We start from the raw sequence: 27,863 nt of genomic DNA on the forward strand, positions 1-27,863 counted from the left end.
ATTGACCACTGACATGAAAATTGAGGGCAAAGCCACCATGAATTCTCCCTATCTCTGGGACAATAAACACTTCAGAGAGAAGATGGGACCTTGGTTTGGAGGGCTGGACCTCACTCATTCTTAGCTAGGGAAAAAATTCTTAGCTTAGAGAAAATATGCCCCTCTGGAGTAGGGCTGATGCTGAGTGGCAGGACTGATGAGGCAGAAGGCAGAAGATAATGGTTTTATTTCTGAAGATTTTATTTTTTCCGTGCACCCCCCTGTCCTACCCGCAGCAGCACAAGCAGAGCCCTGGGAAGTGGCACATCCACCCTGGGCAGTCTCGGAAATTACAACTTGAGCTGAACGTGAGCTGATTGCTCCACGGGAGAGGTTCTGCATGGCCTTTGACTTTTTCAGTCATACCTTTGCTTGACTTGCCATTTCAATGCTCCTCTCGCCCACTGAGCCTTTCGATGGCAGCCTGGGGTATCCCTGCTGCCTGCGAGGACGAGCAGCTCCCTTCTGCCCCAACTTCACAGCAGCGAGTACTTGCTGACTCAGTGCTGCATCAAGCAGCTGGTTTATTGCACTGCAAACATTCCATTCCTTTGCTGGGATCAAATTAAGAGGTTTGGGGATGCTCAGTCACAAAGCAGGCACAAACTAAGGATGAGCAATGCTGAGGTCAAGGAGGGCCAGTATCACTGGAGGCCGGGCCATGCAGCAGGGTTCCTGGCCCATCCCCTGGAAAAGGAGGAGAGAGGATTTATTCCTTTCACTTTATCAAGTGGTACAGCTATATACACTCTCTCAATGCCTCAGTGTCTCTGAAAGATGTGGAAAATAGTAATGAACAGGAGCCGAAGAGTAGCTTGTGGGAGGCTCTAAGCAGCCAGATTCACTCCATCTGATTTTGGTGCAGGGGCTGGTGTTATCCCTATCAGCAGAGAAATCAACAGTTCTTGTGTTCCCTCCTGGGTGTTCGCAGAGCACCTTTCCAGACAGCAGGGGATCTTTTTCCAGTTTTCCAATCTGACCGCTCCTGTCTGGAGTTCTGGCTGACAGCATGTCACTGCCAAGAGGGGACAACCCCAGGGCCCCCTGGGGATCCTCGAGCCATTTGAGTTACTAGTCTAGCAAAACATTAACTCAGAAATAAAACCACGGGGAGGCAAATTTCCAGGCAATTTTCTACGGGCTTGGGGAGATGAAGCAACCTGCAGAAGGTCTGAATGAGGCGCTGGGAGCAGGGCAAGCAAGAGGGGAGGACGCAGAATTGAGTCTTGATCAGGCCAGCTGCTGCAAAACCACAGCCTACAGTTCTCTCAACTTACAGGTTCAGAGTTTTTAATTTATATCAATTTAAATACAATCAGTATCTCCATGGCATGTACGTTTGTACACATCTACTGTTTGTATTTGTCTTCCTCGACATCTATGTATTCCTAAAGACTGAGGGCACAAGCCCAGGACAGAGGCTGTGGTAGTATTGTTACAAGGCCAGGATTGCTTTAGGACTGTCAGTATCTCTGTTGTTCAGCAAGGCAAACCCCACACGTGATGGCACAGGATGTGGTGTGCCATGAGGGGCTGGGAGGGGAACAAAGACAGAACAGATCTGTGGACCAAAATAGAGAAGAGCAAAAGGTCTGGCATGAGAGGACTTCAGAGCTGTCCTGCCACAAATGGGGACAACCCACCAGATGAGACATCTAGGATCCTTCAGGCAGGCTGTGAGTCTCCTCCTACATCGCGCCTGAATAGAGCTGTTCATTCACCAGGCTAAATTCTGCCTACCCAGAAATACACACGCACCTTTCCCCTTCATCAAAAATAAAGAGGCCTCTACTTGTTCCTGTGGAGACACAAGGAGAGCCCTGGGGTGGCCAAGATGTAAATGTAAAAGGTGGGCTCCACTGTGGTGCCCTCAGCCCACAGACAGGTGTGGGCTGCAGCCACCGAGAGCATGCAAACAGGAAGAGGGTTGAGGTCACTCTGGCATTATACAGTGGGATGCTGGCCCCAGGGCTCTCCAGCTTTTCCTTCACCTGCCCGATAGACGTCAGGAGCTGCCAGGGCGGGCGGGGGGCTGGAGGCTTTCCCCACACTACTGGTCCCAGAGCAGAAGGGTGTTCCCAGGCACCTTCCTTGCTCTGGCCAGGGGTGATGGAGCTGCAGCTGCGCTGGTAAGTCTTTCTTCTCCTCTGTATCCTGGTGTTACCCTGCTTTATGCTGGCTGACTTCTCCCATCTCTACATATCCTCCAGCCTGTCCTGCAGCCCTTCCCACATTGCCTAGACTGATCTGCTTTTCAATCCCACAGTTCCTAACATGACCATGGGGCCTATTAGGGAATGTACGTTAGGAATGACCAAGAAAAAAATATCAAATGATGATTGCTGGTCTCTTTCTCTCTCTCTCTCTTTTTTTTTTTTTTTTTTTTTTTTTTTTCATTGCAGACGTTTGGGAGATGATGGGTGCCTGGACATTTATTTTTGTACTGAGCTCAGCTCGGCTAGTCCCCGTCCTGTGTGGTATGTATCCCCAGGCCCCGACACTGTCCCCTGGACGCAGAGATGTCCCCCGTAAGTCAGGAGGTGGCAGCATTGCATAGCCCAGGAGATTCTGCACTCCTGCATACCCACACATAGTCTCGTTACTGCCCAGGAGCTGCAGGCCTGTTTTTCCAGCTCCCCCAGAGGTACGTGACTCAAGCCAAACGCTTCCAGACTGCTCAAATCCCATCCAGAGCAACCATTCAAAACAACCAAACCCCGAAGGCCTCTAAGTGCACATCAGTCCTGAGCTGTTTGCAAATCATGATGAACAGTAATATGAGGGCAGCTGAGGACACAAAGGCTCTGTATTTGGAAATGAGCTTGATGTTTAAATATACCTCATTTGCCCTTGAAACTCCAGCCCCCTTAAGTGCTGAGCTCCTCCGCACAAAATCCACATTCCCTTTGAGTGACAAGAGTGCAGATGTTCTTACTTGTACAAACGCTCCATTACAGCGTCGAGGTGGGAACAAGTTGGAGGCTAGCTTGCTCTCTCAACATTGCTTTCATTCTGGTACAGTGTGAGCTGATTTGGACTCTTCTGCATTTTATTTTTATTAAAGAGACAGAGGGAGTCGTAGAAAAAAAAATGGGTCTAAATTCTCTGAAACACAACAGGAATTTGGAGCTATGATTTGCAGTGCAGGGCATTGCTGCTTGCCAATTTTCCCTGTGCTTTCTTCCTGGTCTCTCACCATGGAGTCATCCTGTAGCTAAGCGAGTCCACTACAGGAAGAAACACAGGCAAGTCACAGACTTCCCTCACTGGGTAACAGCCACATGGACACAACCCGGTCTGCACTTGTGCAGACAGAAAGTGTTTGTACCACAGTAACTTTCCCAAGTTAGAAAGCAATATGGTGAGCGCAGTAAAAGCCTCTATCACCATGTAGATGCTGTTATGCTAAGAAGACGCCTCTATCTTTGTATGAACAGCTTCCTACCGATACAGCAGTGTCCTAACCTGGACCTCTTCATCTCAATTTTATTAAGCATTAGCTATTTAAAACCATCTGTGCATAGACAAGTCTTAAAATAAAACTTTTTGTTATTCACACGGCTCCAAGTGCACCAGGAGAGCTGGAAAGCAGTTTCTCTGAATGCCCCCTTTACAAGAAGATATCCTGAGTAGACATTCCATCTATACATAAGCTATATTACTGTAGGAGCTTTATCTTTCCTGAGGACTGAATCATTTCCCAAATGTAGGCTTGCACAGCAGAAGACGCTGCTCTAATAGGGAGTGACGATGAGTCACCGGGAATTCACAGTTTTGTGTTCCTGCAAAGGAAAAACAGCGCTGAGCCAGAGGACAAGGGAAGAGAGCTGTTTTGAAAGTCAGCAAGAAGCAGGGGCTGCCTGTGCCAGAAGCCACGCGAAGCTGACACCTGAAGGCAGGGACCACAGGTGGTGGCCTTGCCAGGTGACCATGCCCCCTGCCTTGTGCGGACCCCCAGCACACCGCCCGCTCTCCCTGCCGGCGCCTGCCCCTTTAAGGCCGAGTGAGGGCAGGTCGCCAGCCGCCCTTCCCCTTCCGCCCTCCCTCCGGCACGCCGCTCATTGGCCGTGCGCCCGCAGGCGCGGCGCCGGGCTCCTCCCCCTCCCCGCCTCCCTCCCTCCTCCCACCCCCGCCCCCTCGGCGCACGCGCGCGGGGAGGGGAGGCGGGGGGGCGCGCCCCGCCCCGCTCCCAGCGTGCCCCGCGCGGTGAAGAAGCAGCGGCCGCGGGCCGGGGGCATTTTGTGTCCGCGCGAGCGGCGGCTGCGAGACAAGATGGCGGCGGCCGTGCCCGAGTGACGGGGCCGGCGGCGGCCGGGAGCCAGCGGGCCTCGCGCGCGCCTTCCGCTCCCCTCCCTCCCTCCGCCGTGCCCGAGCGGCCCGCGCGGCGCCTCTCGCCTCGCTGGGGGCCCGGCAGCAGGGCAGAGCCGCCCCAGGGGGCGCCCGCCCGGCCGGGAGCTGAGCGGCGGGGCCCGGCGGGCCTCGCTGTCCCCGCCGCGCCTCGGCCCGGCCCCTCCTCGCGCCCTCCCCCGCCCCGGCCCGGCCTCGGTCGCCCCTTTCGCCATGGCGAGCAGCAGCGGCTCCAAGGCCGAATTCATCGTCGGGGGCAAGTACAAGCTGGTGCGGAAGATCGGCTCGGGCTCCTTCGGGGACATCTACTTGGCCATCAACATCACCAACGGGGAGGTAAGGGCGGCACGCGCCCCTCGACCCGTTCGGAGTCCGGCGCTGCCCTCCCCGAAGCCGGGTGTTGGTTCCTTCTCTCCCCCCCCCACCCTCCCCATCGCCGTCCCCGGGCCGGGGGTTCTTCCCCAGCCGGCCGTGGTGCCCCCTCCCCCCCAGCGCCTGCCTGGTAAGTGTTAGGGAGAAGATCGCCATTGTGGGGGAACGTACTTTGTCTCTTACCAGCGGCTGGAGGAGGCTGCCACCGATCGTCTCCGTCCTTTTGCTGTGCTGGGGAACGCTGTATCTCACATTTATCAACGGTAATAGAAACAAAGAAGATCCCCTGTTTCTTCAGCTTATTTTTACCTTTTTTTTTTTTTTCTTTCCTCCCCCTCACCGCTCTGAGCTGTAAAGAAGAAACACCCGTGTATGTTCCTCGTCACTTATATGGATCTGAAGACATAACATTTCCAGCTCAATTTCATGACCTGGGATGGATGTTTGTGCACAAATCATCACGATGAGGATTTAATTTAAAAAGACAACAAAGTGCAGGACATTGGCCACCGAAAGCATAAAAAATTCTACCTCAGAGCAATTGCAGCAGGGCTGTGTGGGGAATATTGAAGTTTAGTATCCCTTAAACCCCAGTGGCAAGGCTGTGCTTGGTGGATACTCTACTCTGATTCCTTGTTCCTTCTCACTGCAGGAAGTTGCTGTGAAGTTGGAGTCTCAGAAGGCTAGGCATCCCCAGCTGCTGTATGAAAGCAAACTATACAAGATTCTGCAAGGAGGAGTTGGCATTCCACATATACGGTAGGAGTCAGTTTGTGTATGTCAGTACGGTGACTTTCCTTTAATGTTAGTAGGAGGTAGCACACCACCATTAAGAGACTTAATCTGGGATGTGTTGAACTGTTAAGAAAAATGCTTCATTTGAAGATTAACAACTAGTTATGTATATTTGTAAGGCCCCCCCCGACTCCTGGCTGTCTTTTCTTTTGCTTAAATACTGTGCTGTGAAAGTGAGATCTGCAGCAGCTCCTGAGCTATGAAAAAATCTTACAGTAACTAGAATAAAGTGTGAGATTGTTATGATGAGAGTCAGCATTTTTGATGAGGTTGAGAGTTTGGAGCTGGTGCTGGAAATGGCTGCTTTCTTTTGTTGGTTTTTTTTTTTTTGTTCCAACATGTCTTCCTCCTCCGCTTAGAAAATGGCGGATGGATGTGATTAACCCTCCCCCTTCTCCTGTTGGGACAAGGGACGTGCTCAGGCATGTATCCTTTCCTTTCATAGTTACGTGCTGCAAGGCTTGAGACTGCAGAGAACCTCAACCAGAAATGAAATGGCAGCCCCTTTCTGTTACCCGCAACAGATGCGTCACCACGATTTCAGTATAGTTAAAGTGCCAAGATTAATCCCTCACAGTTGCTTGTTACGCAGCTTCCTTGTTTCATACCCTGTCTGAAACTTTCAGGAGTTTTAAATAATTTCCTCATTAGAAGTAAATTACTGCTGTTTTGGTAAAACAGACTCCAGGAGGAGTCATTTCTTAGAGATTATTGGGGTGTTAATACTGGGCAGTTTCAACTACTGAATCTATTTATTGAATAGACAAATCGAAACTTCAGTTTTCTCTAGAAACACTCTAAGACCTTTTTTTTTGAAGTTTGTTACTCACTTTAAATAGTTATTTCTGATGCTTGCAGTATGGTATAAAGGGATTTGGTGGCTTGAGCTACAAAACCAGCTCCACTTTAGTTTCTGGGTCAAACTGTGGATTCCATTTAGTCTCTTTACCCTTCTTTCACTTTTACATGTGCATCAACATAGCAGCCTGTACGTACTGTAAGGACACAATGATTTACGGATTTTAGACTGCATTAATTTTAACGAAAAGCTATAAATGTCTGCATTTCTGAGGTTGAAAGCTCCCCTGACCCTGTAAACACAGCTGACTGTAGACCTGAACGTGTGCTAGAGCTCTATAGCCAAGGAGACAGTGTTGTCTTGGCCACCTGTCCTCTCCATTCATGACAACCTTTTGCAAGAATAGAATAAACAAGCCTGTATGAAACTGAACAGTTGTAGTTTAAACAGAGTTGCTTAAGTGAAAACAGATGCATTTTTTTATTTAGACTACCCCCTTTTCTTCAAATGGGTACAAATGGGTTTTTTCAGAGCTGAAAGAATAGAAATTGCGTATTGGAAAGTCATCACAGTGTAGTGGCATGCTAAAACAAGGATACCTGGGAAAACAGCCAACGTAAGTGGGTATCTGGTGTTTCATCACAAAACTGGAAGAGCAAGCGTGCTTAAGCTTAGGATTTTTTGTTGTTTTTTTTTTTTTTTGAGGGATGGGAAAAAAAAGACTTTGATGCCATAATGAGGCTTAAGGTTTCAATTTTTTCAACTTTTTCCATGTAGCAGGAGTGAGCTGCTCTTAAAAGTAAGCTATTGGGTTTGGTTAAAATGCCCCATGAGAGCATTTTATTTCAAAGGGAGATACTAGAAGTCATCTTGTGTGTTGAGAAACTTGTTTCTAGCTTCATTTAAAGCAGTCATCTTGTAAATTTTCTTTCCTCTGTATTTGATGTACTTTTATAAGACATAACTTTTTTTTGTATAACCAGTAACTCTTGATTAAAAGTCTCATCACCACAGAGGAACTTTATTTAACACTTTTTTTTTTCCCAGTCCCAAAAAAATGAGACTACTACGGTCTGGGTAAGAATTGTCAACTGAGTCCATACTCATAGATTCTTATTAGACATAGGTTCTTATTGTCCTAGAGATCTGTGATCTATTTGATAATATCAGGGAGTCCTAAAGATTTTTGCATTCTGGTTCTCACAGTGTTAATCGTAGGAGGCTTTTTGTAGAACAGTGTTCTTTGGAAAACTCTTGGAAATCTTTTTAATGTTCAGAAGCAGCAGTAATTTTAAATTTATGTATTAGACGTTGCTTGACAGATTCTTTGATTATGCTTCTGTTATTTGTTGTCTTGCTGTATGATATCTGGCAATGCTTGAAGAAATCTAAAACAGGATTTTTGTGTTTTAATCTTCTTCAAGACAAAGTTGAACAGAATACCCTGTGCAGTTCTTCTGACAAACACTGAAACTTGAGATGTTCAGTAGAATTCATGGTGCTCTGAATCGAGGGGGGAGGACTTGCCTTATGAAATGAGATGCATCACTGAGGTGCTTAACAAAGACTAGGATCGAAGTCAAATTACTGTGTGTATTGTTCCAGACAACTCAAGCTTTTCTGACGTGTTTCTGGCAACAGCGAAGCTGGGAGAACGTATGAGTTTGTACTTAGGTCACTTTGCGTGTGTAATTGATAATACTAATTCTGCCATTGTCTTATAATGATATGCTGTCCAGTTGGAATAAGCTGTTCTTGGCTCAGTATATTGAGAAAGATGAATCAAGTTGAAGAAAATTCTTTCAGTAAGTTTGTTAAAATTTCTGTAACTTGATGCCTTTAAGCAACAGCAGCATAAATAGAGCATTTAATAGAAAACCTAGGAATCATTCCTAGCTTTTCTTGTTGTCATTCTGTATAAACTGGGCTCAACAGCATTTTTTTAGTACTTCTGTGGGATTAACTGTGAGCTTGCTTTCACTTGTGGAGAGAAGTCTTGCTACTTGCACTGCAACAATGTGTTGTTTGCACATAATGTAGCAGAAACTGAGAATGTGTTATATTCTATGGATGTTTTGCACACCTTTACCTTCAGAAGAGGATCTTTGACTTTGCTTTTTCTTCTTTTCTGAAAGAGTAGGGAAGGTTCTGAACTTCTCTGAAGTTTCACAGAAACTTACAAACTTAGTGGTAAGGTTTTGATTCACAAATTTTGGTTGTATTAATGTCATTTTTGACAAGAGGCTCTTGAACCAAGCTTAACATCTAACAATCTAATCTGCCTTTAGGACACAATGCAAAGTCTGCAATATTCTGGTAGGCTTATTGTCATTGTTCTCAGCCATCAGCCCCCCCCCCCCCCCGCCCCCTTTTTCAGTAGTGTTTTTATCTGTAATCTTCTTGTTAACCAGACACTGATCCTATTAGTTTGGAATATCTGCCTTTATTATGAAGCAAGGTGTGTTTGAGTTCAGAATATTTTGTTTATAGTGTAAATCTGTTAAAGCAGACTTTAAGAGTAATTGTTTGAATGATCTATGTCAGCCCCTCTTGATTTTTGCCATTTCTGGTAATTACCAACTATTGTTTGTATCTGTTATGAAGATTATCTTTAGGTACTCTTTCAGATACACTTTTCTTTTAAAAGAAAAATGGACTTCAGATTTTTTTCCTGATAACATATTGGGATAATTTGTTGCCTACTTTCCACTAGAAATGAATGGTATGCTGGATCCATCTGCACCTATTGATGAGGTATTGGAAGTATTTTGCTTAAGAGCAGTCAAGGCTGAAGAGATACAGTACTCAGTTTTATGTGTGGCTAATTAAGGTGATACTTGAATTTAATAATTTGTAAGCTTAAAAACAAAATGTATTGACTTAATTTTTCTTGCAACCTGAACAAGTAAATTCCTGCTCTTTAAGTTCTTACAAAATATTTTGAAGTGGAGAAACTGAATAATTGAATATTGTCACCTATGTATTGCTACATAATCTACTAAATAGCATGTAGCATGTTAAAAGTTGCAGGTCTAAAAAAAAATCTGTAAAAGCATCTAAAAGTTTTGCTCTTACTGGTAACTTTCTGCCATGTTGCTGGATAGTCTGTTAGTAACAGACTCCACCCATATTCCATCTTCACTAAATAACACATGCAGTGGAAAAACACGGTCAAGCTTGGTAATCTTAGAGTTGTTCTCGTAACAAATTTTTCCCCAACTACTTTAAATTTTGATCTCCTTAAGCAGTGCTTAAAAAATCTGTAAATATACTCCTCTAGACCTTCATGCTGAAGGGCAACACCATCGTGACTGAAGGACAAAGCTACTCTAGTAGTTAAGAGGAAGACTCTTGTACCAGTAGCTCAAAGCACAATCGAAAGCTGGTCTTTGAAATGAAGCCCTGATGTGTTTCTGCTGGGAGAATGGACATCTTGAAACAAACTCTTTTTTTTTAATGCTTTATGACTACCTAAGCTTCAGTCTTAATTGGCCTTCACTGGTCTCCTTAGGAGAGGCCAAGGGAACCCATTTTGAAAATAAACTTTTAAAAAATATCTTTTTTTGTAGTTTGATTTTCCTCTAGTCTTAGCTCAGCCTTTGCAGAAACAGCTGCAAAGGTATGCACTTTCAGTTTGGTGTTACTCAATTTGGAACGGATGATCAGCAGAGGTCCTACTGAAAGGGTCTGTTTTCCTCAGCAATTCCTGTAGATTAATGGCTTACCTTCTCAACTGAATTGAGCCTTTTGATTTCTATGGAAGAAATTTGACTTATGTTCTCCTCGCTTCCTACCAGCTGTTAATTTACTTCATTAAACAGCTAGCAAAGCAGCAAGTTGACTGCTTGGAAGTATGCATGCAACATAACACTAGGCAGATGAAGTAACACTTTTGCTTGGCAGATAAGTTGCACTGGCATACTTCATATATTCATATTTTTCTCATAACTGTACAAAAAGTGGTACAGCTCTTTATTTATAGAGCCTACCTAACTTCATAACGTAGGGTGTTCTTTGCTGTTTCTTTATTTAGTACTTGGGTGGCCTAATTCATACTCACCATGGCAACTTAACGTTAGGTGACATCTGTTAAATATTCCACTTCAGTATTGCAGTCATGCCATATTATGTTAAGTTCATTTATATTACTGGTTCCCACCCAGCTAACAGTTGAGAAGTGCTTTTCCAGCTTTGGGAAAGGCACACTAGAAATGTAAAATACGTGGGAAATTAGACATGAATCTTACTAACCATAGATTGCCTGCCTTGTGTGTTGCTTCCGTATCTGTTAGAACTCTATATTCTGCCTGTGAAAATACTCCAGAGATCTTTCTAAAGCATTTTAATTTCTTGGATGTCTCTCCTGAGAAGTCTAGAACATGCAACCAGAAGGGATCACTTTGGGCCTGTTCCAGCTCATTTTGGTTAACATCCTGTTCTTTCTGTGAATCAGGCACAGTGTTAAAACTTCCCAGGTTAACACCCCAGGACTCATTTTGTGCTCAGAGAGAGCTTCAGTGCCTAAAGATGAATGTTATATTTACAGGCAGTCGGGGCCCACTTATTTCTTTCTTATTCTTTTTTAATAGCCTTCTCCCTCTTTACAGCCCTCCCATATCTGTAAAGAACAGTTGTGTAACTTCCTGGCTGTGTTGCTGAGCTGTGTGAATGTGTGATTACAGGGGTCACCACCTTCCCATCCATCTCAAAGTCCTGTCCCTGTTCTGATTTGGATTTCCTTTCCTGGGTGTTGGTGACAGGGCTTTTTTGTTGCTTGCCACGTGAAGGAACGTCAGTGCCTTAAACATTGATATCAATTGTCTTCCAGTTTCTGTTGAGCACCTGTACTTTTATTAGTTAGGATTGCTTATTTTTCAGTGAAGCCTGATATTAGAAACCTATGATTATAGGGAGGTCTGTGTTTTTGCTTTAATTTTATCATCTGACTAATGCCTAGTTCAGACATTTACATAAATGACTTGGTGCTTGCAAAAGTGGAATAGAGTTCCAGAGCATTCATCAGTTTAGTGTCATTTGGTTTTCTTTTGGATCTCTGAATCATTTGTGCTTGTGAGGCCTTCCAGACTTACATATTTGTGCTCATGTGCCTGCTGACTTGTCAAACTGATCAGTAAAGTGAATTCAGGTAATTGCAGTAGTTCTTTCCAGCTTGCTTGTTTGCTGTACCTTAATTTTGTTTTAATAGCTTTTTTTCAATCTACCTTAATTCTTCTGGCAATCTCTACTTTGTGTCACGTGAACTATCCATTTGGAGTTTGAAAGCCAAAAGGCTGGGAAACACTGCATGGAACTGGACTGAGTAATAATAGGGTAAAACAGTATGAATGAGGAAAGCGGCAAAAGTTAATTTGGACTTTTGACATTACATTGACCTTTTTTATTGAATGCGGATATAATGGGTTTTGGATGCCTTTTCATCAATATTTTGAGAAGTTGTTGCTTAAATTCTGGAATATAAAGGTTAGAATGTACCTGTCACAGAATTGTTGTAATTCCTTGCACTGAGACACCAAGAGATATTTTTTTGTCTCAAACATGAGTGTGCCTGGCTGCAGTTCTATATGTAATTCCAGATGGCTGTGGCCTCCACTTGGCTATTTGATTGATCATAGTCAACTTCACAGAAGCCTTCAGCAGAAGTTAATTTAGTTGGCAAAAACAGGTGTCTGAGAAGAGCTTTTATGAAGTTGAAACAAAAGTCCAGTTATAGCTGCTTTGATAGTAGGAAAAATTGCTTGTGACAATGAGATTATGTTCTGGTTTTATGTATGCAATAGGCTGTAGACGTAATGAAGTTGCATTAAGCCTTCACTGCCTTCATGGTTCTAGAGTACTTGGGATTTGGGCTTTCTTAACCAATGACTAATAGCTGTACAGTTACTCAGAACTTTAGCTTGTCTAAATTTGAGTTTTAAGGCTTTTTTCACGTGAATTTCCTGAACCCGTTTATTTAGTGCTTGACCAGTTAACACAGCTTTGACGGTTATAACTACAAGACAATCAGTGTAATGGATAAAAATGCTGGATATCTAGTAAAACTGTAAAGTGGTACAGTAGACTGTAACTGGGCTTCTAATGTCCGTTTCTGAATTCTGTTAGCCCTTTGCTGACCTCTGTGCAAACTGATTTACTTCAGTTAGGCACTCTGAAGGAAAGAAATGCAAAATGTGAACAATGTTATGATGAATAAAATGTTTTACCTGTTAAAAGTTCTGTCATTGACATTATTTAGGAAACATGCAGTTGCTGAAATAGACACCATATGACTTTTTGAAAGATGCAGCTCTGAAGACAGAATAAAATTAGGTTTGGATACATCTGATCTATATAATTTGCTGCTAAGCACTAGATGTGCATCAGTACTTCACTTGCTTGTTGTGAGGTTAGTTAAGGCAATGAAAAAAGTTGGAGTAAACTTTTACTTGTCATGTGATCTGGTATCATACCACTTTACAGGATTTGGAAACTAAATAGTGTTAAACCACTGTATCACGTGACTTAGTTGTTAGGAGCTAAAACCCTAAAATTCAGGATGTTACAAAATGTTTCAACTGTATGCATGCACAGGAACCCCCTGTCAGGCTGCTAAATGACATGATTTGGAAACTTGTTGACATGGTGAGTCTCCGTCTTCTGAATTAGACAAGTCACTGAAGTCAGATCAAGGTCGCTGTTAGATCTTTAACTATGCTTTAAACATGAGAGCTTCAGAAAGGATTTTTTTTTTTTTTTGCTGTGTTCTCACTGATTGGTAGGCTTGAACAGATAAGGTAGGGGAGAATGACAAAGCATTTCCATGCACGCAATGAGTTGGGGCACACCTTACAGCTTGAATATGGACCATGGTTCTGTGTCAGATGTTACTGTGTTACACTGCATGCTCAGAGATAAACTCTGAACTCTTAATAATACTATCCTGCTCATATTTTGTGAAGCCTTCAGTAGGGTGTTCTACATCTGTTTAGCAAGCTGATAATCTATATTTTGCCTTTTTTGGCATAAGGAGGTATAGATAGACCTGTGCTACAGAATTAATATTCTCTATTTATGCAGTATGTCCTAATGGGATGTGTTCACTGGAAATTAATTAAATGAATTTTCCTAGTCTAGGAATTACATGTCTCTTTTGAAAATTTGTGGTGTGTAACTCATATGTGGAGTCATTATCTAACCAAAGTGAACTGTCAGGTAGTTAAATTTCTTGTTCTTGCTTTATAGAACTCTCCTTGCTTAAAATGTATTGCTTCTTTAACTTTAGTATGAGAGAGCAGATCATTGCTTCCAGGTTTGCTTCAAAAAAGTCCATGGAGTTTGAAGAGACACTTGGAAATTGTGTTCTGAGATGCTGGTAGCATCTAGTAGTTGCTCAGGGCTTTGTATTGATTATTCCTAATACTAGTAGTTCACTCCTAGTCTCACTGCTGATGCGGTGTTGGACCTCCTAAAGATTTCCAGTTGAGAGACTAGCATTTTTTCATAGGGGTGTCCTGAATTTGTTGCCATATTCTTTTGCACTTTACCCTCATAGTATTAAAACTTAAATGCCAAAGTGCTCATCGAAAAGGTGCGATCGTATGCCTTCCCACATTGATTATGAAAGTAAGGTACGCTTGCCAAGCTCTTAAGCATCATAATTTCCAAGGCTTCTTAGCAAGAGCCAAGACTTCTAACATTTTCACTCAGCACTGCCAGTAGTAGTAGTAGCAGCTATGAGACGCACTGTGAATGGACATGATGTAGCCGTACTTCTTAATCCCATTTTGCCTGGAAGTGTTCCAAGGGAAATGAAAACTTACTTGCAGTGTTAGCAAAGTAAATAAAGCACACGTTACTCCAGTGCTTTTCACCAGTAAAACGGTCAGATTAAAATTTTCTCATGCGTATGTGGAAGTAGGCTGAATGGATGTTGTTCAATCAACCTGAATTACTGTGCATCCCAGGCAGAGAGACCCCTATAGAGGAACCAACTGCTTCTCAAATGTTTTTGGGAACAAAAACGTTTTGTCCTGGGTAGGCTTTTATTTCATCAGCTTCACTTTTTTTTCCTAATGCTCTAACAATTTTCTTCATTTAGTTGAAAGCTGATATACGACCCTTTGTAGTGCAGTCTCAGGCATTGAACCACTGCACTGACCAATTAAAATGAGCTTCTGAAACAGAGTTTCCATGTCTTCAGGAAAGTCATGTTTTATCTTTATCTGGATTTACTATATACAGTGGCAGGCTTTAGAATGCTTGGATTCAGCTTGTAATTCTTGAGACTTTTTCACAGTAAAGCCAAATGTCATTGGAAAGAACAACCAGGCAGATCATCAGGTCCAGTTCATGTTGCTCTGGATGGCCCTAATGTTTCATTTTGAAATGTGACTTATGAGTTGTTTTGTGGTTTTTGTTTTTTTTTTTTTTTTAGAGAGTTTTGCCAAAACTACTCAGCAGTTTGCATAGATGACTTTGGTAGGAACCAAGAAGTAGGTATATTGAGCACTTCCTGAAATAAAGCTGGCATACAGTTGAATAGGAGAGATAGTTGACAAAAGCTCATATTGAATTTCTACATTGTATATTTAAAATACTGGTTGTGGTTGCTTTTGCTGTTAAAACTGGTTTCTAATAACTCTTGAAAGTGCCTTCCTAGGCAAGTCTTTTCAGCTCCTAAGGGTACAAGATTCATGGCTTGGTGTCAGATTCCAGTGTAAATAGTGCCCTTCTTACAAGTCAAGTATTTTATCAAGTAATACTACATACTGTGCTTTTCCAGTTGAGTCAGTTGAAGTTTTTTTGTGTATCATAACTTCAATGAATTTTAGAAGGCAAAATACTTACAGTATTGCTATCATTGATTTGCCAGAGGAACATGTTTTATTGGCACTTAATTGGAATGACAACTTTAAAATCTATAGTTTCTGTATCACCTCCTTATGTAGGGAATGAAACTCTTCCTATACTGACCTGTTACACAATGACTGTGGTCCACAACCCACATATAATAACTTCATAATGCATTGTTATAAACCTGAAAGTGCCTGTTTCCACCAGTATCCTGACACTGGGGAAGGTACAGCTAGTAGTTCCTGAACCAAATGTGAATATTGAATCTGTTCTTTGCATCCTGCAAATATTTTAGTTTAACCTGACAAAGCTTGGAATCCTTTGTGAGAGTGCCAAGGAATTTGTCAGCTTTATCAGTAGTAACAGTCTTCCAGACAACTGTGCATTAGTCTCCCGCAGTCATGGTTTTAAGTGGAAGTAAAGTGTCTGTATGGCTATTTCAAGCCCCAGCTACCATTGGGCTTGGGGTGAAGTTTGATATATTTTTTTTCTTTACCTTCACTCTATTGCTCTGGAGTATCTTGGTGTATCGGCTGCATCAATATTGATAGAAATCGAATTTTTTACAGAAGACAGCTAGTCACTACCTCATCCATAGACTCCTTGTACAAGGTCCTTGTCCTAAGGACTCTGCCTAGCAAAGTCAAAATGCAGCTTTCTGAACAATAAGGTGTTAAATCTTCGCAGTGATGTACTAGTGCTTAGCACAGCTTCTGTAATAGTATTTCTCATGCATGCCTCCCACTTAACAGTAGGTATCTGGAATGTGCGGAAGGACATTAGAGGAGAATATTCAGGTTCAGTGCCAACTTCAAGTATGGGAATTCACAGCTGAGACTTGCACAAGTAAAGGATTTTCATACAGCTTGGGAGGTGAAGTGATGCTTCCTCAGCTGCACATAAAGTGAGAAGTGCTATGATGGGAATGCTAGATGTGGACTGGAAGGAAAACTATGCATGGAAAGCTTTCTGCTCATTTTCAGTGTTGTTAAACCTAACTTTTTACACCAAGTTGACATACCAGGCATTTAAGGGTTGATCCCATGGTCTGTTTGGTTGTGGTTGAAGGTATATATCTACATCTGTATCTTTCATTTTATGACACTTAAATGTTTTTACCTGTATAATGAAAACCTATTGAAGAGCCTTTATCTACTTAATAGTGTAGTAGATCTTGATTGATATTTATTTAATTTGATTGAATGAATGAGGAGGTAGAAAGAATTAACTGCATGAACTCCTTTGGTATGCTGCAGAGATGTCCTACCTGAAAGCAAAGCCTAAAGCAATTAGCACTATTTCTGTGAAATTAAATAATACAGGAAACTAATAGGACTGTAAGGTGTTCTTCAGATTTCAGTTCAGCTACATACTGATACCTCAGTATATTGACATGTGGTGGCTTCTGCTTTGGTTTTTAATTCTGCTGTTTTGGTTGTTGCTAAACAACAACAGTGATGTTTCCACTTCAGAGAAACTTAAATGTGAACACGTACAGTTCTTATTTTATCTTCTGTTTTGTCCTCAAACTTTGCTTCCAGGAAAAATGAGAGAGAATCCTAGTTTTTAGCTAGCTTTCTAGACTGTGACAGGGCACTGCTGGCTCATGCTCAGCAAAGAGGGCTAGTGATACCCTGGGCTGCATGAGGAGTGTTGCCAGCAGGTCAGGGGAGGTGCTCCTTCTGCTCTGCTCAGAACTTCTGGAGTGGTGTGGGCACTTCTGGGCTCTTCAGAGGAATGGAGACATGAATATACTAAACAATCCAGCAAGGAGCTGCTAAGGTGGTTAAGGGGACTGGAGCATCTTTCATGAAAAGCTGTCTGGACACGGATCTGGGCAGCTGGCTCTGGGTGGCCGTGCTTAAACAGGAGGCTGGGCAAGATGACCTCCAGAAGTACCTTCCATTCTGTGGCTCAGTTTGCTGCCTGTTTTGTTGAATGTTACCCTATTAAAAAAGGAGGTGAAGCAGGGAAAGCATTTCCTACTATAGCAACTAGAAATTAAACTGCTTAGGTGCTGAGTTGAGTTAGTTCTCTGACTAAAGTTAACCATTGTACTGATAGCTGTCTTAGAGTTGACAGCAAGAGGAGCTCATGCAGGTGACAGCTAAGCCCAGAGAGCTTGGAAACAGTAAGATACACATTACAGAATCAAGTTACTTCTCCTAGAACGTTGTTCTACAAGCATATCCATTTTGAGGGTGATCACTTGATCACTACTGTATGTTCAAAAGTATAACTTAATCTAATTGATGCTTGTCTCACCAATGCTTACTGATGACTGAGATTCAAATTTGTACAGTTCATGCTAACACCGAATAAATTTTTGTTGCAGGTGGTATGGTCAAGAAAAGGATTACAATGTTCTAGTTATGGATCTTCTTGGTCCCAGCCTTGAAGACCTTTTCAACTTCTGTTCTCGCAGGTTTACGATGAAAACAGTACTTATGCTAGCAGACCAGGTATGTGCAAACCTTACCGTGACAAAGTTAAAAACCCTGGATTATTTTGTGCAATGTGGTTCTCTTTCAGTTGATTAAATGTGTTGAGCAGTGTTCTACATGGCTAAACAAACACTGGACCTCTGTAGGATCAAAGTAACGCTAGGCTTCTCTGTGCTGTGGCCTACAAAATGGACCTATAGTGGGAGTGTGGTGGAGATACCAACTCCCTGATGCTACGGATCCAAGAAATGCTGTTTTAAAGGGATCTCGGAAGTATAGTTTTAAACTATGCAGGCAAATAAGAGTGAATTAGTTGCCAGCATTAGCCATGGGGGTGGTGGTAGGAGATCTGAAGCAGCCTGTCCTTAGGCATGGTCTGATTCAATAAGTAGTTCATGTTGGCCAGATGTGTTGACAGGTGGACAATGTGCAAGACTAAGGGTCTGTTCTCAATGAAATTTCACTGTGCTCCCAAGCTCCTGTAATTCCTAGTACCAGACCATGAGCTAGTAAATACTGGTTTGGTCTTTGTTGCGTTTAAGAAGGTTCATTGTTGAGATGCCACCTCAAACCTAACGAAGGCCTCGCAGGTTTGTTAATTAAGACATCAGGAGTGCCTATCAGTTTAATTGCAAAATACCAATTGCTAGAAAAAGACTTTGTCATGATACCATGTATGGTATTTGAGAGAGCTGCTTGCTATTCAGCATATAGCTTGATTGTACAGTTACTTGAAGGCAGTAAGGGATTCATGAGTCGAATTTTCAGTGGTAGTTTAAATTTCATCTAATATTATTTAATTGATGTTAGTACCAAGTTGTCACTTGGCCAGATGCTTGTAGCAACCCAGGCTCATGGCCAGCGAAGCTCACAGCAGTTGTATGGAGACGAGGTCAGCTATCCTTTTTCTCAGCTGCTTCAAATGACTAGTGTGCTTGCTCTAGAAAGAAGCATTTGCCCGCTTGTTTAGCTAGAGTCAGGATGTTACAGAGATATTGGAGAATCTGGATAGTTCTTGTCTGGTATTCATTTGTATGGTAAATGCTAATTAGTTATCTGGACAACTACATACAGCTGGAATGTAGGATGTCAGTGTATGAAAGTGGCTTTTAGGCCATAGTACAGTAGAACAGCTGCCAAGAATGTGATGTTCCACTCGCTAAAGACTGCATGAAGTGTTTTAATAGCTGAAAAGCTATACCATATAAACTTGTGTGCTGTGTGCTCACATACAGGAAATAGCATGACCATCTATGATGCTACAGTTGTATTAGAACTTGTCTTTAGCAGCTGCCATTCTTGGATTGCAATAGTCTAGATAGGGTAGTGTGGGCCACGATAAAGTTGTTACTTGCTCTACAAAAAATACCTGGGAAAGTGATCCGTAAGTGAATAACTAGCTGAATAGCCAGTGGGGTGGGGCATCATGTGGAGAGACAAGCTTTAAAATTCTCATGGTAGGTATAGAAAAGCTTTGTTTGAACTCAAAAAAGTAAATTACCCTTTAATGGGACACTGTAATTAGAAGATGAACTTAAATGTATGGGAAATAATTTGAGGTATTCAATCTTCAAGCTCCTGACCAGGATTATGGAATTTTAACATGTAAAAAGATAAATTTATTTGAAGAGCATATAAAAGACTTTATTTTCATCAAACAAATTATAAACTTATATTGCAGAGGACAGTACCACTAAAAAGTCGTGCTATAATTGAAGGTTTAAGCTAATTGTATTCTTACTGAATCTCACCTGTTCTTGTTGGTGTTTTGTTTTTTACAGATGATCAGTAGAATTGAATATGTGCACACAAAGAATTTTATACACAGAGACATTAAACCAGATAACTTCCTAATGGGTATTGGGCGTCACTGTAATAAGGTTAGTTGAATGCTATGTTCAAAAGATCCAAAGAGAATGGCTGTTACTTGATTAAAGCTCCACAGCCTGGTTAAAATTAATTGTTGAAACTGATGTTTTGGATGCTAAACTATAATTCTTTGATGTGAGAACTTGGATTTGTTACCACTACTAAATAGAGTGGCATACACATGGGTTTCTGACCTGCCCTCTGAGATGGACTTGATTGCAAGATGGTTTCTAGGCTTGCAACAAGATTATAAACTAATCCTAGAGAATGCTTTGTTACTTTTATCAATGATGGAGTTTCATTATTGAGATGACTGTTGTAATAGCATTTTTTTCCTCAATGATAAAGTCAAATCTATGGCTTTGGGGATGACTTCCTGGGATGAAAAGCGAGTACCAACGTGGGATCTCCTGACCTACCAGTCATCAGGGCATTAAATCTTACAGTGACAGACTGGTAATTCTTCAGCCACCAGAATTGTGGATCAGACTCATAGTCAACATGTAGATCAATTGTCTATAAATGAATGAATCTATGCCAATATGTGAACGGAAAACTTTATAGAGTACCTGAATATGTTGTACAACAAAATACTCAGTATGTAAACAAAAGGTGGGTGGAGGAGGGGTGGGCTGAAGTTGTTACACGTTTGGGTGGGTAAACATAGTCAGAAGTGCATGTTTGCAGTTGGGGGGAAAGTTTTCTTCTATATAAGGTTTTATTTTTAGTCTTGAGTGAAATATGCTTAATCCTGCAATTTGTATGTCAAGCTCGGGCAGACAGGCAGCATTGGCAATGCATTAAGCATGCTACTTAATAGAAATTAACTTCAGAACAAATGTACATGATCAAGCTGTTTATTGGAAGCAAGATTCCCACTCATTTTCTATATATACCATTAGAGAATGTCTAATCTCTAGGCACTACTAGTGTTTAAAATGTTTACCTTTGTTTGCCTGTATGAATGCCAACTTTGGGGCCATGAACATTAGAAGGAGAAAATCTTATTAATATTTAAGGTAACAGCTCTTGTCTGAAGAGGTGCAGTGCACTGAATGTTTAGATACAATCATTGTTGGAAAAGCTTGTAAGTTTAATTGAAAGGTAGTCTTTTTGTAATCCTGTTGCTGTTAAACTTTGCTCATTCCCAAGTTTCATACTTTCACTCTGTAGAGCTCCTATTTTTCTCTGCTGTGTCGAGCAGTTAGGCTCCTTAATTTTCTGGCAAGACTTGGAATAAAAATAAAGCTTTATTTTTTTCCTAGCTCTAGTTCCTGATTTCCAGTTCTTTTTTGGACTGTTTTTCTATGCTTTTGCACAGTCATGCTAGGTTGGCATTGCTGCCCTCTGTTTCATCTTGTGAATTAGTGGCCTAGAAGGTGCTGCTGTGCTTATTTTAGTGGAAGAACACATTAGATTTGCATCAGCTGGAAAAAAGCCTATACGTTATTTTTCTTCTTTTCCCATTAGTATATTAACTAGGGAGCCATGCAGTGTTATGGTGGCAAATACTTTCTGTGAGCATGGGCTTTGTTACTGATACAGAGGTTTAGAGATCAGAGATGCTTGACAGATTCAATAGGTTAACATGAGCAAAAGGAGAATTGGGTTGCTTCAGTTTGGAACCAGGTGTTTTGTCTAGGGAACACTTGCCACCACACAGTATTTAATTTTCTAAAAGTATAGTTTGATTTCTAAAGATGACTACACAAGTTAAGGAAAATACCAGCCACAAATACTAGAATAGCATGGTAATCTTGTTCCAGTAGCTTCATGTCAGTTATTAAAAAACAAACTTTTTTTCAAATTTTAATTTGGTGATTGGGAGAGATTTGGCTCCCACTTCAAAAGATGAATTTTCAGCTCTACTAGAAATAAGCCCTGCATGCTTATGAAAGTAAACTTTAAGGTGACTAAATGCCTTCTACCTCTTCCTTACTGAAGATTTACTTTTTCTAAATGTATTTTGGGGGAAGGGCAGTTTGTGGAACCAAAGGATGCTTTTGTAAGCAAAACTTTAATTTCCTTTTTTAATAGAGCCAAATGTCACCATTGTTATCCCTGGTAAGGCAGTGCCATTTTGGAGCGGCTCACAGGTGAAATTTACTTTGCCACATCTTTCAAATTTTCTCCTTGCAAAAAAAAAAAAAAAAACACAATACAATACAATAAAATAAAAGCATACATAGCTTTTGGAAAACTACAGTGCTTGGTGGAAGAAGGATGGCATTTGGCTACCCTTGTTCTTTCTTGAATGCCTCGGTGTTGCCTGTCTGCGCCGGCCATTGTTGCAATGTAAGCAATACTGTTTGATGCACTGCCACCCTCTATTGTTTGTTCAGTGTTTAGAATCTCCAGTGGGGAAGAGGAAAAGAAGCATGACTGTTAGTACTTCTCAGGACCCATCTTTCTCAGGATTAAACCAGGTCTGAACTGTCTCCTATTCCAACCTCAACCCGAAATTCATGTGCTTTTTTTGTTTGGTTTTGTTTTAGTTTTTTTTTGGTTCTGTTTTTTTTTTTTTTCCTGGAGAATGTAGATCTCGCAAAAGCACCTCTTATGTTGGCATTATTCAGACATACTTGGCAAACATGTAACATTACTAAGATGTTTCCCTGTGGCGCTTGTTTAAATTGTGAAATTATTTCTAAACTTGGTTTTAAGAAAGGCTAAATGTACATGCTTGATTTCAGATGCAGAAGCAGGTTTTATTTTTGTCCTTTAAAACGGAAAGGCAAGCCCTTGGATGTGTTGAAGAATAGACGTGCCACCCAAATGAAATAGCAGGGCTTCTGTGCACAGTTGTCTGCTTGCCTCCCTGTAGGGTTCCCACAGTGTCTTTGAATGCCCGTGAAGCAGTTCTGCTCTCACACTAACCAGACTTTCCCATGTAGTTTTTGTTCACAATCTTTCCAAATGTGTGATGATACTCTCATTTTCATCTGTTGTTCTTATAAAATTAAACTACTCCAGTAAGCTTGGAGAATTATGAGCTTATCTACTGCTAAATGTAGTGCTCCTGACTCTTCAAAAGAAGATGAACTGGAAATAAATCAAGACATATGCCTGTTCCTAACAGAACAACTGGAAATTGCTGAATATGAATCATATCTGAGGAGTTTTGCCCATACCATCAGCCTGTAGCTTTCTGCAATAAGTCTTCAAGTATTAAATTTTAGAGAACTAGCTGCTGTGTGCAGGCTGACAGATTTCTGTTGTCTGCTTCAGAAACTTGCTTATCAGTTGAGGCAGAGACTTTGATCTACTTCTTTAGTTGCTCTTGGCAAAAATCTTGCCCTACTTCTCCAGTTTCCTGCCGATCATGCAACAAACAGAATTAAAGTGGTATGAGGTTATCTGTGGAAATACTTCTGTTTGCTGGCTGACACTGGTATGTTCTGTACTCATCCAAATCAGGCTATTATCTTCCACCATCTCTTTTTGAGGTGGACTTACTCATGTACCTTTTGCCCATCCTGAAGGGAAAATACAGAATGAGCTGAAGCTGGTGAATGGAATAAACCTCCCCAGAGAAGTCAGTGCTGTCAAACAATGTCCAATAACTTGACTAGTGTAAAGCAGGACTATATTTATGAATTAATTCTATTTTTGTTTTCTGCCTATTTCACCCATACATCTTGAAGAACACAGAATTACCTTTTTCAGATTTAATGTTTAGAGCTTGCAGCAGCTGTGCAAGCGCCAGAACATCACTTAGTAATTTACTTCTCTAGCTCTTGAAGAAAGTAATCTGACAAGTCTGTGCTAAACAAAGAACTAGACACCACCTGTTTATGTATTAGAGGAGTAGTTTCAATGTTAACTATATTGAATCACGATCTGTGATTTTGTCCCTTTGTAACATTAATGGCAAGATCCAGAAGATTACAGAAAAGACAGAATGAAGGCTTTTAATTGTTAAATTGTTTGTAACTATGTATGCAGTAAAAATGTTGCATTTGTAGCATTTAGTTTCCCTCCCTCTCCAGGCATAGCATTTTACTTAACTAATTGACAAAGACTTTGTGAAAGAAGTTATTGCAAACTGTACATCAGAGACTGTCATCAGATCATGGACCTTTAATCAAAAAATAGAGAATTGCATTTGAAGTCAGGCTTTGCAGGAAAGTTGCATTTGCAGTGCAGTAATCACGTGTAAGCTTTATACTCTCTGCTTTACGAGTTTGATATCAAAATTGCTAAATTCCTGCTAGCTTGAGGACATTTTAGTACTTGCTAAGCAAATAACTACCTCTAGTGGTAGCTGTAGTGGGTGCAACAAAAAGACCAGCGCCATCTTTCCCAAACTTGTCTGAAATGTAGTTTAAAAACCTGTTTTACCTCCTCTTGGCCCAAACCATTCTGGACTTTTCAGGGTGATTTTCAGTAGGATAGTGTATAGAAAGCAAATGTACAAAAACTTTGTTGCATGTAAATCACAGCACAACTTCAGCTTAAGGATTTCTGCTCTAACATCAGCTGTATAAAGAAGGCTTTAGGGTTTTAGCTTTGTTCTTTTTCCTCATGTAGACTACTGTAGTTAGAAATTCTTCAACCAGAATTATAAAATCTACTGTGCAATTCAGAAACTGTCTTTCACTGTCTTGCATTCCTTCGTGTCAAGTGTCGTGCTATAATTCACAGCAATTCCAGTGTACTGGAGTGACCCTGCTTCATTCTTGAATGCAGATGTACCTGCATATCAGTCTCAATACTTCTTTGCATTTAAAGCTGTATCTTATGGTCTGGAATCACCTTTAAGGTGATGCTGAATAGGTTTTAACTGAGAACTTCTCGATCCTTATCTCATCTTTCCATCATCTCACCATCTCAGTTACTTTTGTAGTATTCATTAATTTGTAGGAGTTATAGTCCCTGATCCTGTAGCATTAATCCAGCGTTGTAAACAGCTCAGCCAAATGATAAGTAGATTGAAGACCAATTGCTAGAATTTGAAATGTTCCTTACGTACTTCTGCCTCAGCTTCTTTTTTTGCCTAGTCCTGAAATCTTGTCACAAGAAGGTACTGTCTGTATTAACAGCTGGAGATAGGCTGGCTGTTAGCATACTAACTGGCACGCACTCGGTTGTTGCTACATACCAAATCATTGAGCAAGCTTCACTATTAGAAACCTAAATTGGATTCCATGTACTAGGCTCTTCCTGGCTGTATTAATATCATCAGCAAGGGTTTCATGCTGCTGTGGTCATCTTCTGGTAGTCTTAAGAATAGTATGTGATTGGAAGCAAGATGTCTTGTCTGCTGTTGGAGGTTTTGGCCTTATGCTCTGCAAAACAGCCAGTGTTCTTTGATACGTAGAGAAGAATACAGGATGTGCATCACTTGCATTAAGCTGCTGAGCTGCCATTAACTATCTGTATGCGTGAACTGCTCTCATGTGAGTGGGTTTTTGTGAAGTGTACGCTCACAGAATTAGTTTTTTCCCAAATTGCGCACTGTAGTTACTGAGCTAATGTGATACAAACTGCATTAGTAACCTAAGACAGTTGTAGAACTAAGATTGTGCTACTTAGCATCTGTAGCTAATCCGTTCCACTGGATTGAAAAAAGGCTTGAACTAATACACTATAAGTTTTTGAATTTACTAGTTAAAACTAGTTGTGACTCTGCACTGTTACTTTGCTTCCTCTTAACTGTAGGTTGTTACATTGAGTGGATGTCTTAAACTGTAGCTAATGCCTAGTAAAAGCAGTTAGGGGTTCCTTGTATACAAATACAATGTATTTTTTTATTTTTCTTTAAGTTATTCCTTATTGACTTTGGTTTGGCCAAAAAGTACCGGGACAACAGGACAAGGCAACACATACCATACAGAGAAGACAAAAATCTCACTGGCACAGCTCGGTATGCCAGTATCAACGCACATCTTGGCATTGAGCAGAGGTGAGTTCAAGGAGATTACTGTTGTGCTCTTTGAGGCTGCAAGATGATTTTATTTGTAAGCTTCTGAGATTTCTAAACTAATTTTCTATGTGCAAGTGTATATATCTCTCTGCAAGTGCTTTTTCATTTGGCTGTTTATGCAAGGATAGGAAAAGGAGACCAAAGCACCTTCTTGGAGAGATACTGTTTTGCAAGCAAGAGGTAGATGTTCTGTGTACTTCCTTTTTTTAGGGCACGATACGCTGTTATGTGCCTCTGTCAGAGGACCTTCACAGATACAATTGTGCCTTTTTCTGATTGTGTTGGTACCTGTTAATGCCACTGTTGACTGGCTTGAGATGCAATTCTGTGGCCAGAAAGGGTATTCTAAAGTTGTTCTGTGACTTCCCTTCAAGTTACCAAATTATTGTTAATCCTTTTGCTTGCAAGTGAGGCTTTGTGATCCCATGACTGCTTCACTTATGCTGTTTTGGTTTCTGCCGTAACAGTAGTTGCAGCACTGCATATATATGTGTACATGTCTACATATATTTGACTTCTGCTTAATCAAAAAAGTGTCCAGATCAAAAGAATATTGTTGTTAAAGTGTCCTAGCTGTCCTCTCTGTTGGAGAATAGCACTTCAGGTTCTGTAGCCGTTAATGTTAGGCCCTTGTGAGTGATGAAATGATAGCTCAAATCTGTTCCTTGTTTGAGTGCCTAGATAATATATTGTGTAAGTATAATAGCAAAGCTGCAGTATATGATGTTGAGGTATCTTAGACATAGCGAACATTCCCTGAATGTCTATGCCATCTTGATTAAAATCAAAGTCAATTTCAGAATTTCCAGTGGCCAGTGTTGACAGAACATGCAACTTGCTACTTTAAGTTGTTCCATGTTTCCTCTTCGCTTTAACTTCCTTAAGGTTCCTTAAGAATATTTTCACTACCATTAAGCTTTTACACTAACATTAAGCTTGACATCTGGATCCAGTAGGATAAATGGCAGGTGGTGTAACTTGCAATGTAAATACATTTTGCAGAATTTAAGCTTTTCTTTTAAGGGAATAGCCGTGCTAGCCCTTGCAGTAAAGGGAGGGAGCTGCAAAGGATTACTGCTGTTGAATTCAATGTAGTTTGGTATATGCTAAAAGTTATTAAACTGTCTATATCAAGACAACAGTGAAATAAACAATATATTCCTGTAATCAAGAGGAACCAGGCCTGAAGCTTATGGCAGAATGTTTCAGCTGTTAGTGCTATAGTTGAACTGTTACACAACATGTTTTCCTATATTTAATGACAGCTAATTCCTAAGGGGCTGTTGGCAGTGTTCTCCATTTTTTGGTTCAGTAATAGGGAGCATTATCCCATTTTCAAAGTCCTGAAAATCATTTTTATCAGCATACGTTCAAATGTAATATATCCATTAAAGATTGCAAAACTGAAAATTTCCTACAAAAAAATAATCATTAAATTAATGAGTGAACTAGATGGGGGATGGAAACCTATTAATCCATTGTCTGTATACGAATCTACCACTGTTTTTTCAGAAAACTTAATTTTATGCCATGGCCCCATACTGGTTCACTGGGTTCTGTTGACAATTAAAATGCACAATTCTAATAGAACCAGCAAGCTTTGCAGGCAGGAATTTGTGGTCTTCATATCATTTTTCATCCTTCTGCCAATGGCCGTGGTTTTGTGTTACTGCTGAGATGACCCGAGAGCTAGCTGCTGGTAAGGGGAGCGAACCAGTCTCATCCTTGAACCCTGGTCCCAGCGAGTGATTTTTTTTTGTTGTTGTTCTTGCAATGTGGTGCCTGGCAAGCAGAGCTAATTCTCTTCTGGGATAATGCCCTGCAGTGGTTCCCCAAGAAGTCATCTAGAACAACTGTGGGGTGACAGGCAGGCTTGAGGGGTATGGCTGGTGGTTACGTTGGCGTGGTCATAGTGTGAAGCTGCACCTATAGCTTCTTTCCTATGGTGCCAAGATCCAGAGGTAGGTCTGTCTTGGTTCTTAGAGGTTCTTCTCACTTTAAGGGAGTTGTTTTGCCCTTTTCCATATGTATAAGCCTGTTAGCACTCCCACTTTCTCAGCCTTTTACTCCCTTGTGAGGGTAGTAGGTGTATAGTCTTTCCTACCACCATTTAAATGCTTTTCTTGTAGATCAGCCTGAGTGGCAAAGCAGCAGCTATACCTGTCAACTTCTCTTGATAAGGGAGCTGGAGGAGAGAAATAAGGTTTTTGTTAGTTTTTTTCTCATGTTAAATAGGTGTCAGCTGCAGAGAGACAGTCACGGGAAAAATCTGACTCGGCTACAGCTGGAAAGAGGCAAGTTTGCCAAGAGGAAGAAAATCACGGAGTGTTTTTTCCACTTCAGTGGGCCATGCTTGCCTTAGTAATCATGAAAGCTGTGCAGCAAAGTATGATGGTATTCATGTGCCTGAAGCATGAATCTG

At 41.3% G+C, this 27,863-nt stretch overlaps 1 protein-coding gene across 5 annotated transcripts in view; it reads left to right on the forward strand.

Annotated features, from left to right (window-relative positions):
• Window positions 1-4,206: 4,206 nt before the first annotated feature.
• CSNK1A1 (casein kinase 1 alpha 1) overlaps window positions 4,207-27,863 on the forward strand; it is a 35,529-nt gene continuing 11,872 nt past the window's right edge. For 2 of the 5 annotated variants that reach the window (XM_068698184.1, XM_068698183.1), the window contains exons 1-6: window positions 4,207-4,722; window positions 5,411-5,517; window positions 17,538-17,664; window positions 19,428-19,526; window positions 21,858-21,941; window positions 25,281-25,420. In XM_068698184.1, coding sequence (XP_068554285.1) covers window positions 4,600-4,722; window positions 5,411-5,517; window positions 17,538-17,664; window positions 19,428-19,526; window positions 21,858-21,941; window positions 25,281-25,420 — 680 coding nt within the window. In that variant the 5' untranslated portion in view covers window positions 4,207-4,599. Of the gene's footprint in view, window positions 4,723-5,002; window positions 5,022-5,410; window positions 5,518-17,537; window positions 17,665-19,427; window positions 19,527-21,857; window positions 21,942-25,280; window positions 25,421-27,863 lie in introns of those variants that run through there. The other 3 variants (XM_068698182.1, XM_068698186.1, XM_068698185.1) reach the window with 3 other exon arrangements.

The sequence above is a fragment of the Anas acuta genome, chromosome 14, assembly GCF_963932015.1.
Source record: "Anas acuta chromosome 14, bAnaAcu1.1, whole genome shotgun sequence".
In the NCBI taxonomy this organism is placed as follows: domain Eukaryota; kingdom Metazoa; phylum Chordata; class Aves; order Anseriformes; family Anatidae; genus Anas; species Anas acuta.